At 51.8% G+C, this 12,052-nt stretch overlaps 1 protein-coding gene and 1 long non-coding RNA gene across 2 annotated transcripts in view; one reads left to right on the top strand and one right to left on the bottom strand.

The window, feature by feature from the left end:
- The window catches only part of ECE1 (endothelin converting enzyme 1), an 89,163-nt gene extending 79,779 nt beyond the window's left edge, over positions 1-9,384 (bottom strand). The window contains exon 1 of the mRNA XM_011933976.1: positions 9,202-9,384. Within this exon, the coding sequence (XP_011789366.1) occupies positions 9,202-9,210 (9 nt within the window). The 5' untranslated portion in view covers positions 9,211-9,384. The remainder of the gene's footprint in view (positions 1-9,201) is intronic.
- On the top strand, positions 2,822-10,255 carry LOC105505989. The gene is made up of 3 exons (XR_001000851.1): positions 2,822-3,262; positions 3,763-4,040; positions 8,435-10,255. It is a non-coding gene; the product is annotated as an uncharacterized LOC105505989 (long non-coding RNA).
- Positions 10,256-12,052: the final 1,797 nt, after the last annotated feature.

Here is a 12,052-nt window from a genome sequence, read left to right as displayed (position 1 = left end):
GTCCCGCTGCCCGGGTGGCCGGGATGGGATGGGCCGGACCAGGCGTTGCACCACCTTCGCGGGCGGGGCCTGATCAGTGCGCCGGCGCCCGGTTCCCAACCTCCGGCCTCCCGGGGAGACCCCAAGACCCGAGAGGCCTGGGGAAGATGGGGACCCCTCCCTTCCCCGGAGGTCGGGAGAGGAGGCCCCCAAACTGAAGCCCCTAGCAGGCAGAAAGGCCCTCACAGTGAGCTCTCCTTCGAGAAGATCTTAAGTCCCCCTTCAACAATGGGGTCCCCAGTGGCAGATAACAAAAGTATCAGGAAGGTGCCCTCGATTTGGCCCAGAGCAATCAAGACAGGTTCCCTCAGCATCAGCCCTTAGGTGTGTCTAGGGGGTTAATGCTAGAAAGACCAGACAAAAAAGGTGGAGTAAAAAGACAGGTGTCCCCTTTCAGTTCCCCTTTCTAGCTCAGAGGCCTGTAAGCTCTGAGTTTGTGAATGAGTTTCAGAAAATTTCATCTAACTCCCTGACATGGGATGAAAGAGCTGTGTGTGTGCATCTGGATGGCTGCAGGGTGGTCCGGTGGTCACCCCTGTGCTCAAAGGTGTCGCCCTCCCTGCAACACAAGAGAACCACTGCTCCAAGGGACATCAGAAGCCAGGAAGGGGACCCTTCTTTCCCATCTTCCCCATCAAGAGTCTGAGCCTCAGCCAGGTGCCCCCTCCCCCTAGCCCCTGAGCCCTCTCCTATAACCCTAAGCAGGGAAAGGGGGCTCTCTCAGATATGAGGTGTTCAGTTAGGGACTCAGCCCCTGCACTGTCCCAACTAAGAACCCCAGAGAGGTCTAACCTGGCAGATTTCCAAAGGACTCTCCACTTCTAGCAAGACGGGAATCCCTGCATTTATGAGTACTTTTCAACTTTGCAAAGTACATTTCTGTTAATTCCAAATGTGATTATCACCGCCACACATATGTGTGAATAAACAGGTTTAGAGGGGTGAGGGGCCTGACATCACAGGGACAGTGAGGGCAGTGGCTCCTCATGGTCTCCTGGCTTCCACTCCTGCCCTCTGACAGCCCCCTCGGCAGCCAGGGTGAGCCTTTAAAATGAAATCTGGCTGAAGCCAGGTGCCATGGCTCGCTCACGCCTGTAATCCCAACACTTTGGGAGGCCAGGGCAGGTGCATCACTTGAAGTCAGGAGTTCAAGACCAGCCTGGGCAACATGGTGAAACTGTCTCTACTGAAAATACAAAAAAATCAGCTGGGCCTGGTGGCACGCACCTGTAATCCCAGCTACTCAGGAGGCTGAGGCAGGAGAATTGCTTGAACCTAGGAGGTAGAGGTTGCAGTGAGCTGAGATTGTGCCAGTGTACTCCAGCCTGGGTGACAGAGTGAGACTCGATCTCAAACCAACAAACAAAAAAACCCCACAGAAATCTAGCTGGGTGCAGTGGCTCACACCTGTAATCCCAGCACTTTGGGAGGCTGAGGCAGGAGGATCACCTGAGTCTAATTCTAGGTCAGCCCGAGCAGCACAGACCCCATTTTTTTTTTGTTTTACAGGTGTGGTGGTTACACGCCTGTAGTCCCAGCTACTTGGGAGGCTGAAGTGGGAGAATCGCTTGAAGCCAGGAGGTGGCAGCTACAGTGAGCTGTGATTGCATCACTGCACTCCAGCCTGGACGACACAACAAGATCTTGTCTGAGTAAATAAATAAAATAAAAATAAAATTCTGATATTACCACTCCCTTGCTTAAAACCCCTCCACTGTCCCTGGAGTCAAATCCAAACCCCTCACTGGGCCCCATGGCCCCTGCCCTCTCTGGGCCCGCATCTTGTGCTACCCGCCCCCCGACCTCCTCATGCAGTTCCTCAGTTTCTACAGGTTTCCCCTTCCCCTAAGACCTTTGTAGCTGCTGTTGTCTCTGTCTGGAACATTTTTTCCTCCTCTTTACTCCTCCCATGGTCAGCTCCAACTTCACATCTCAGCCTAGCACCTCCTCAAATGTCCCAGGAACCCTAAGCAGTCCCCCAAATTCTCCATTACGGCATCCTGTTCGTTTTCCTTTATAGTACTTGTTGCAGGCTGTTTTGTTTTGTTTTCATGTCTTTATCATCACACTCTCTGCCCCTCCCCGGAATCCACAGCTTTACTGGGGCTGGGACCTTGTCTGGCCTGTCCAAAAGAGACTTTCCATCACCTGGCACAGAGTAGGTGCTCAACAAACGGTTGTTAAAATCAAAGGGGAGACAAGTAGAGGGGAAGTGCCTTTAAGTTCTCAAGAATTCTTCTGCATCTAACTTCATAATACCTACAGAAATAGGGAACACATCTAAAAGTCACAGGCCCTGGGGAGGCAGGGTGCATGGGAAGAGTCTGAATTCTGGAGACTTCTGCCTCACTCCCACTGGGTGCAGGAGTTTCCATTACCCATCCCTGAGAGAGGGGGGCCTCTGAGGCTGCTTCACTTACTGCTGGGTTGCAGATGGGCTTTTTCTAGAATAGGACACTTGGTTATACTACATACCAGGTGTCGATCGCCAGAGGAAAAGACTTGAAACAGAAGTTCAGTTCACCGAACATCTCCCCTGGGCACCTGAGTGGTGTAAGGGATTCACCCGGGTGTTGTAGGGGATTTGTCAGTTCTTTCACACCCACCATCTCTTTTAAGCTTCTCACCCTTCCCTGGGAAGCAGGTATCACTGGTTCCTTTTACAGAGAATGAAACTGAGGTTCAGGGAAGTAACTTGCCCAGGTGCGGTTAAGCGATGGCTCCTCCTCCTTCTGTCTCATTTCAGAGATTTCCCCCTTCTGGCAAGCTCTCCTGACTACCCTCCAGGGACCCCAGACAGCATTTGGTCCCTGGCTCTGTGTCCCCACACAGCCACCCTACTCCATGCTGCCTTTTACTGCACACAGCATTTTAGACAGAACCCTGATGGCAGAGGCTCGGTCTCGTGGGACCCTGTCTCCTTAAGGGCTCAGTCTCGGGCTGGAACCTCTACAGATGTTTGAGCGAAGGCGGGAGGCAAGGGAGGGAGGCCGGAAGCCACCCCAGGGACTCTGATGTCTACCCTGCAGCAGCCTGTCTGTGGACAGATGATGCAGGAAGCTCACGGAACTCCCAAGCAGAAATCAGCAGAGATGGAGCACTGGTTATTTTTCAGCACACAAAAGCCAAGGGCCCCTTCCTGAGATGCCTGCCTCAGTGAAACTGAACCCACCTCAGATGGGAAAGGCTTGGTGGGCTCTGCTTGGTGGGAAGTCCACAGTGGGTAAGTAACATTTCTTTTTTTTTTTTTTTTGAGACGGAGTCTTGCTCTGTCGCCCGGCCTGGAGTGCAGTGGCCGGATCTCAGCTCACTGCAGGCTCCACCTCCCGGGTTTACGCCATTCTCCTGCCTCAGCCTCCCAAGTAGCTGGGACTACAGGCGCCCGCCACCTCGCCCGGCTAGTTTTTTGTATTTTTTAGTAGAGACGGGGTTTCACCGTGTTAGCCAGGATGGTCTCGATCTCCTGACCTCGTGATCCGCCCGTCTCGGCCTCCCAAAGTGCTGGGATTACAGGCTTGAGCCACCGCGCCCGGCCAAGTAACATTTCAACAGCTGCCTGGGGCCCTTCACCCAGGGCTTTCCATTCACTACTTCAATGGCTCCCCGCACCCACCTACAGCCTCAGCCTCACAGGTATCACTTCCAGCTTACAGAAAGGGGGAGGGGCCTGGACAGACCAAAAACCGATCATGCCACTTGACAAATTCTCTCCTAACCCCACAGTGTCTCATCCCTGAGATGGGAATCATCACCTCTGCTTTACAAATGAGATGACCAAGGGTCGGGGAGGAGAAAGGACTTACCCCTCAGCCCCGAGTCACCTGCCTGGAGACTGAGGGAGCCAGGATGTGAATCTTTCCCCTGCCAAACCCACTGACTCCATTACGCTGCCTCCAGAGAACCTGAGCCCTGCGGCGAGAAAGCGGCAGAGCTAGGCCTCGAACCTGGGTCCTGGACTCTTGGTCCCGTGCTCCTTGTGGGAGGTGGAACTGCTTCTTCAGGTGGGAACCTCACAGAGTCTGCGTGCCCTGGGCAGACAGGCTCTGGGCTGGCGGGGCAGCCACCACTTTTTCTCCCGAATAGTCTCATTTGCAGTTGTGGGTGCCACACCTGGCCCCGAGAGCGTTGGGGAAGGAAAAGAACCTCTGCTTTGGTCTTCTCAGTTCCCTTCCTGGCACTGTGCAGTCGTGGAGGAGAAATCTGGGTTGAATCTGGGTCTGTGTTCATGAGAAGGGCCTGGCAGAAACCAAGAGTGGAGGGGTGGAACCACAGCTCCCTGTGGACTGCCCCGTCCTCAGTCCCCAGTGCCTCAGCCGCACAAAGGAAGTGACGACAGCCAGATGAAGGTGCGACGGTGCCCAGCTCTGGAAACTCCACCCTGGGAAATCAAAGGCCTGGGGTGAGCAGAAACGAGAAATATAAACACGCACAGGTTTCTGGTAACAAAAGCCTCCTGGCCTGGTGGCACCTGGGCATGACCCCCTTTGCCCAGACGACATTAGTCACTCATTTGGCTCTTGTGTTTGGATGGGCAAAGGCGGGGGATCGTTAAGGCATCTTGGGGTGTGAGGTGGAAAACGGAAGCCCCACAAGTGAAATTCTGAGGCCTGGGACTGAGCCACACCCTCCACAGCTGTTTTCACATTGTCTCTAAGCCTCAGCTCCTTAGACACTCTGCCCTTTGTGGCCAAAGTCCCCATCAGTTACTACTTTTGGTGCTGGTAATTGGCTGGGATCTGTGAAATCTTCACATATCATCTAAAACACACTCATATTATCTGGTAGCTAAACACTTATATTTGAAAGATGCTATAATGTAGCGGGTAAAAGCTGTGGATCTAAACCTTATTTCAGATCCCCAATCTGAACTTCCCAGCTGTGTGACCCTTAGCAAGTGACTCAGCCTCTCTGTGCCTCAGTACTCATCTGTCAAATGAGGATGATGATGATAATAATAGTACCTCCCTCATAGGACTGTGGTGACACTTAAATGAGGTAATACAGATAAAGTGCTTGGCTGGGCATGGTGACTCATGCCTGCAATCCCAGCACTTTGGGAGACTGAGGCGGGAGGATTGCTTGAGGCTAGGAGTTCAAGACCAGCCTGGGAAACACAGCGAAACCCTGTCTCAAAAAAAAAAAAAAAAAAAAACAAAACCCAAGACAGACAACTTTGGGCAAGGGGTAAGATATAAAAATATGGCTATCACTTCTAAAGATATGCCATTTGACATTTATTATTATTACATTATCCATTATATTTCCCAGTATTTTTCACCAGAGAAATTTCCATGTGATTAACTCATTTTAAAATTTACTATGAAGTTCCTGAAAGTGTAAACTGCTTCTTTACTTTTTGATAACAGGAATCGGCTTGTATCTCTTTTTTCTTTGGCTGCCAGGAAACTCATAGCCAAATCAGAAACTTGCCTATGGGCACTTTCTTGGCCTTTATGTTTAGCTTTTTCCTTGTCCACATTTTCCACTCTGTGTTCCGTGATTCTGATTTTCCATTTGGTATTGCATGTTGTTTTACTGAATGTATTTTATTTATAACCTATCATGAATCCTTTGTGGAACAGAGTTAGAAACAACATTTATCAGGCAGTTAAGACAGACCTGAGCCCAATCACAAGTTTCCTGGCTCATGTGACCTTGGACATGTTGTTTTCACCCTCAGGTCTCAGTTTCCTCATCCATAAAAGGGCCATTGTGAATACCGAGTAAGCTAGAACATGAACTGCCTGGCATCCAGCAGCCCAGCCCTGTGTGAACCGCACCAGAGGGACACGCTGCGCGGGCCACCTCTTTCTGCTTGCTTCTCCTTGTCTTCCTCACCACCCCTCCCACTTACTTCTGCCCTTATCCAGATTTTCCAGTCTTGACCTTAGTTCAGCCAACATTTGTTGTTACTCTAGCCCTGCTGTAAACTCAGTGAAAATAACAGACTGCCCAGGTGATGGAGGTTAATATCAACAGCAAGAAGTCAAATATGAGTTATTAATAGAAATCATGTACCCTTCGGCTGGGCGCTCATGCTTGTAATCCCAGCACTTTGGGAGGCAAGGCGGGCAGACTGCTTGAGCCCAGGAGTTTGTGACCAGCCTGGGTAACATAGTGAGACTTTGTCTCTATGAAAAATTAAAAAAAAAAAAAAATTAGCTAGGCGTGGTGATATCCACCTGTGGCCCCACTACTTGGGAGGCTGAGGTGGAAGGATTCCTTGAGCCTAGAAGGTTGAGGCTGCAGTGAGCTGAGATCACGCCACTGCACTCTAGCTTGGGTGACAGAGCAAGACCCTGTCTCAACTACAAAAAAAAAAAAAAAAAAAAAACAGAAATAAAATAAAACAAAATAGTCATTGACCTTGACATTGCCCAGTTCTCAAGGCTCTTTGTGTCTTACAATCACCTTGTGTCTTTTTTTTTTTTTTTTTTCCAGACGGAGTCTCGCTCTGTTGCCCAGGCTGGAGTGCAGTGGCCAGATCTTAGCTCACTGCAAGCTCCGCCTCCTGGGTTTACGCCATTCTCCTGCCTCAACCTCTCGAGAGCTGAGACTACAGGCGCCCACCACCTCACCGGCTAGTTTTTTTGTATTTTTTCGTAGAGACGGGGTTTCACCGTGTTAGCCAGGATGGTCTCGATCTCCTGACCTCGTGATCCACCCGTCTCGGCCTCCCAAAGTGCTAGGATTACAGCACCTTGTGTCTTACAATCACCTTGTGGGATAAGTCCTGGGATCCCCATTTTACAGATGCAGAGACTGAGGCTCAGAGAAAGGAGGCAGCTTAGCTTGCCGGAGCTGGAGCCCAAACCCAGATCTTCCTGGTCATCTCGGGGCCTCACTCCCTTTTTTTGTACCTCCTACCAGGAACCTAGGCTAACTTCCTTCAGAGGCTACGGGCCACCCATCTGGGATGTGGAAGAGAGGGACAGATATAACTGCTGGGGGCTGGAGAGGGAGACTCCCCTTTGTACCACCAAAGGCTCAGATGGAACTGAGGGCCTATGCATAGGAAGGCAGCAGGTGGGCAGGGGCTGGGGAGGCCTCAAGGTGAGACTCAGGGAGATACTCCAAGGCCAAGGGCACAGGGCAGAGGTAGGAGGTCAAGGTTGCTAACTGCCCCTTGGAGAAGGCAGCAGCCCTGCCAGCCTGTGAGTCAACCACTCTGGTGTGGCCCGGAGTCCCAGGGCTGGGCTCCCATGAATGTGCTGGCAGCAGGAGACTTGCCTCCACACACACAGCACTGGGAAGCACTCATCCACATGGCCCGGGGTTGACTCAACTGCCAGAGGCCCTGGGGACATGGGAAGTCTTACCTAGTGTTGCTGGCCCATTCCTCAGTGCCTGCTGTGGAGGCCACCCCATGCCCAAGCCCCAAACCTGGTCAGCAGCCTCTCACTCCTACCTGATACAGGTTACTGACCTGCCCACCCTGTCTACCTGCCTGACAGCCTCCATCAGTCATCTCCCGTCCTCTGTCCAGGGGGCTCTGTCCCCTTGGGATGCCTTCCCTGATGACCCCCTGACCCCCTTGATCTCCTACTGTAGCTCCCTTTAGTCCTTCAGCTCCTGGCTAACTCCTGGCAGAACTTTCTTTTTTTCTTTTTCTTTTTTTTGAGATGGAGTCTCGCTCTGTCACCCAGGCTGGAGTGCAGTGGCACAATCTTGGCTCACTGTATGTAACCTCTGACTCTCGGGTTCAAGCGATTCAATTCTGCCTCAGCCTCCTGAGTAGTAGGGACTACAGGCACCCACCACTATGCCCAGCTAATTTTTGTATTTTGTTTGTTTGTTTGTTTTGAGACAGAGTCACTCTGTCGCCCAGGCTGGAGTGTGGCGGAGCATCTCGGCTCACTGCAAGCTCCGCCTCCTGGGTTCACAGCATTCTCCTGCCTCAGCCTCCTGAGTAGCTGGGACTACAGGCGCCCGCCACCACACCCGGCTAATTTTTTGTATTTTTAGTAGAGACAGGTTTTCACCGAGGATGGTCTCGATCTGCTGACCTCGTGATCCACCAGCCTCAGCCTCCCAAAGTGTTGGGATTACAGGTGTGAGCCACCACGCCCGACCTAATTTTTGTATTATTAGTAGAGATGGGATTTCACCACATTGGCCAGGCTGGTCTCAAACTCCTGACTTCAGATGATCCACCCACCTCGGCCTCCCAAAGTGCTGGGATTACAGGCGTGAGCCATGGCTCTTGTTGTTGTTGTTTTTTTAAGAGACTAGGTCTCACTCTGTCATCCAGGCTGGAGTGGAACGGTATGATCATGGCTCACTGCAGCCTCCAAACTCATGGGATCAAGTGATGCTCTTGCCTCAGCTTCCTGAGTAGCTGGGACCACAGGTGGGTAGCACCATGCCTAGCTAATTTTAAACATTTTTTGTGTAGAGATAAGGTCTCATTATATTGCCCAGGCTGGTCTCTCAAACTCCTGGGCTCAAGCAATCCTCCAGCCTCAGCCTCCTCAAGTGATGGGATTACAGGCATGAGTCACCACGCTCGGCCTGGGCAGGACTTTCTAAAGAGGGACTGCATCACACACTGACTCCCTGGAGCTGGCGGGATGAAGCCCACGAACCTTGGCCTGGCTTGCTAAATCCTCCCTCCCGGCTCCCTCTCCGGCTGGCTCCTCAGCTTACGCACTTTCCTCCAGGCAGCTCTTGGGCTTCGCAGTGACCCTTCCTCGGTGCTCCCCAACAGCATGCTTCTAGCATCTCATCGCAACAGAGTGACCAGCAGCCATGTGCGGCTGTGTGGCCCTCACCAAGTCATTTCACTTCGTTTTTATGCTTTGGCTTTCACATCTTTCCACGCATGTGAACGGAGATGACCATGGTGCCGACCCCAAAGGACCCTTACACGTCTTAAAAAAGTGAGCCACGGAAAGGCCTCAGCCCAGTGCCTAGCAGAGAAGCAGCACATGGGAGGGAAGGAACGACTAGAGAAGACCTGTGGTGTGCCAGGCACTAGACCTGGGGCTCGGCGGCACGTGTCAGCTCCTTGCAACTGTGAAACAACTGGAGTGCAGCGAGGGTCAGTAACTCGCCTTAAGTCACACATTTGGTAAACAGCAAAGCCTGGATTTTAACCTAGGTTTTCCCATTACATCAGATAAGATGGCAGTCACCACCTCCTTCTAACCCACCCTGCCTCACCTGCTCCATCCTTACGACTTCAGGTGTCACCTCCCAGCTGGATTTAAGGGGCTGAGTTGTCCACTCTGATCTTTTCCAAGCACAAACTGCAAAGCAGACCAGAAAGCAGCTGGCCCTGACTCCAGGGCTACCCACAGATGCCCCTGTACCTCCTCATGCTCCTGTGCTCCCGTGTGATGTCCTGGGTTGTGCAAGATGACAAGGCTGGGGAAGTCCCAAGCTGAAGAGACCAAGTGCTCCCTGACAATTTGCCGATCTAATCACGTACAACTTAAGACAAAGTTAACCCATCTCATTGAATGATATGGTATAATGGTGATGACTGAGCTGCCCGCTAATTGTGCTCAACCAGGAAGCAGCTCATGGAGTTGGTTGTAATTAGTATTTGTGTTACACAGGTGGGTGGGTGGGTGGGTGAGGGCTGGGCAGAGGGAGGAGGAAGTAGGTGGGGCAGGAAGCTCTGGGGACTCCTTGGATCCATGAACCCCATGCCAGCCAACTCATGTGGTTGATCCTGTCTAATCTTCATGATGACCTCATGATGTACTGTTATCCCTCTTCTAAGGTGAGAAAACAGGCTCAGAGAAGTCCATTCACCTGTCCAAGGTCAGAGAGCTAGAAAATGACAGATCCAGGGTTCCCTCTTCAGCCCAGGAGGTGTCTTGGACAGCAGAACGAACAGGAATAGGGCTGGGAGGCTGGAGATCCACATTTGGGTCCCAGTTCTGACACTGCCTTACCGTGGGCCTCAGCAAGTAGCATCCCTCCTTCAGGACACAAAGAGATAGGTCTGTCAGGTTACGGGCGGCTGAGGGTGTGGACTTGGGAGCTAGGCTCCTTGGATTCTAATCCTTGGGCAAGCTACTTCACCATCTGAGCCTCCGTGTCCTCATCTGTAAAATGGAGATGACAACAGTGTCTCCCTCATAGGCTTGTGAAGATAAAATGAGTATCAAGACTTAGAACAATGCCTGAATATTATTGTCATTTATGGGGAGAAATGAGTGTTGCTGTCCATTTCTCATCTGTAAAATGGGGAAGTAGTTGCTGGATCCCAACAGTGGTTTGCAAACAGATTTTCTTTCATCCCATAGCGCCCTTTATTTAAAAAACGAAACACGGCAACCCAAAATACAAAAGAGATGTAAGTGGAGCTGAGCTGCCACTTAGGCACTCAGTGAGCTCATATCCTGACCCTGAACCCAGCTCCCTCAGGGGTTCTAAGGAATGGAGTTTGAAAAATCACTCAACTGTCTCTGAGAACTGGTGGCTCTAAGCTCTGAGATCAGGGGTTGGACGGAAGCAGGAAACCATGGCATGGGCCAGGCTGGTGCTCACCCACTGGAGGCAGCACATGGGGGCTGTGGGACACGCAGAGTTCCCTGCTGCTGGCCTGCTGGCTGCGTCCACTGCAGCTGGACAACTGTCTCCCCAAGAGGCCGCTGAGAAGCAGGGAGAAGAACACCAGGCCTGGAGTCAGGTGGGTGGCTCTGGGCAGGTCGTGTCCCTCTCTGGGGCCCATTTTCCTCACCTGTAAGACGGGGATGGTAACACCGCACTCATCAGGTGTCCTAATGACAAAAATTGCATCACATGCGTGAAAAGGCTTTGCAATGGAAAGATTGCCCTGAATGACTTTTTTTTTTTGAGACAGAGTCTTGCTCTGTTGCCCTGGCTGGAGTGCAGTAGTGCAAACTCAGCTCACTCCAACCTCCACCTCCTGGGCTCAAGCAATTCTCCTACCTCAGCCTCCTTAGTAGCTGGGACCCGAGTCGCTGTGCCACCACGCCCGGCTATTTTATATCTTTAGTAGAGACAGGGTTTTGCCATGTTGGCCAGGCTGGTCTCAAACTCCTGACCTCAATTGATCTGCCTGCCTTGGCCTCCCAAAGTGCTGGGATTACAGGCCTAAACCACTGTACCCAGCCCTGAATTACTATTTTTGTTCCTTTCTGGTAGATTTTTTCTTCTTCTTCTTAAGAGCGTAGACTGAAGCCAGACTACATAGGTCCAAGTCTCCACTCCAGCACCACTAGCTGATTGCTCAACATCCAGCTACTGAGCCTGTTTCCTTGGAGTAAAATGAAAACATAAGGCGCTTTGTTAGTGCTCGGTACACAGCAAGTGCTCCATTAGTGTTTGTTGCTCTTGGGTTTGGTGGACAATAATGGTAAACTTGCTCCCTAGCACTCATGTCCAGTGTAGACGAAGCTGAAGAGGGCATGTCTCCTCCTGACCCTCTCAAAGTAAACAGGTGAAAAGCAGGAGTGAGAATGTTTGGGTTCTGAGCTCACATATGGACCGAGCCTCCCTAGGCTGGCTTGGGGCTGTGTCTGACTTCTGTTCTTAAAAAGCCAATTCGGCCGGGCGCGGTGGCTCAAGCCTGTAATCCCAGCACTTTGGGAGGCCGAGACGGGCGGATCACGAGGTCAGGAGATCGAGACCATCCTGGCTAACACGGTGAAACCCCGTCTCTACTAAAAATACAAAAACTAGCCGGGTGAGGTGGCGGGCGCCTGTAGTCCCAGCTACTCGGGAGGCTGAGGCAGGAGAATGGCGTAAACCCAGGAGGCGGAGCTTGCAGTGAGCTGAGATCTGGCCATTGCACTCCAGTCCGGGCGACAGAGCGAGACTCCGCCTCAAAAAAAAAAAAAAAAAAAAAAAAAACCAATTCATGCTGGGTGCAGGGGCTCACCCCTATAATCCTGGCACTTTGGGGGGTTGAGGGGGGGGCTTGCTTTGAGCTCAGGAGAGAGCAGCCTGGGCAACAGGGCAAAACGCCATCTCTACAAAAAAAAAAAAATTAGCCAGGCATGGTGGCGTGGTTGCCCATATCTGTGATTCCAACTAC

The sequence above is a fragment of the Colobus angolensis genome, unplaced genomic scaffold, assembly GCF_000951035.1.
Source record: "Colobus angolensis palliatus isolate OR3802 unplaced genomic scaffold, Cang.pa_1.0 Scaffold130, whole genome shotgun sequence".
Lineage (NCBI taxonomy): Eukaryota > Metazoa > Chordata > Mammalia > Primates > Cercopithecidae > Colobus > Colobus angolensis.
This window is presented reverse-complemented; position numbering and strand designations above follow the sequence as displayed.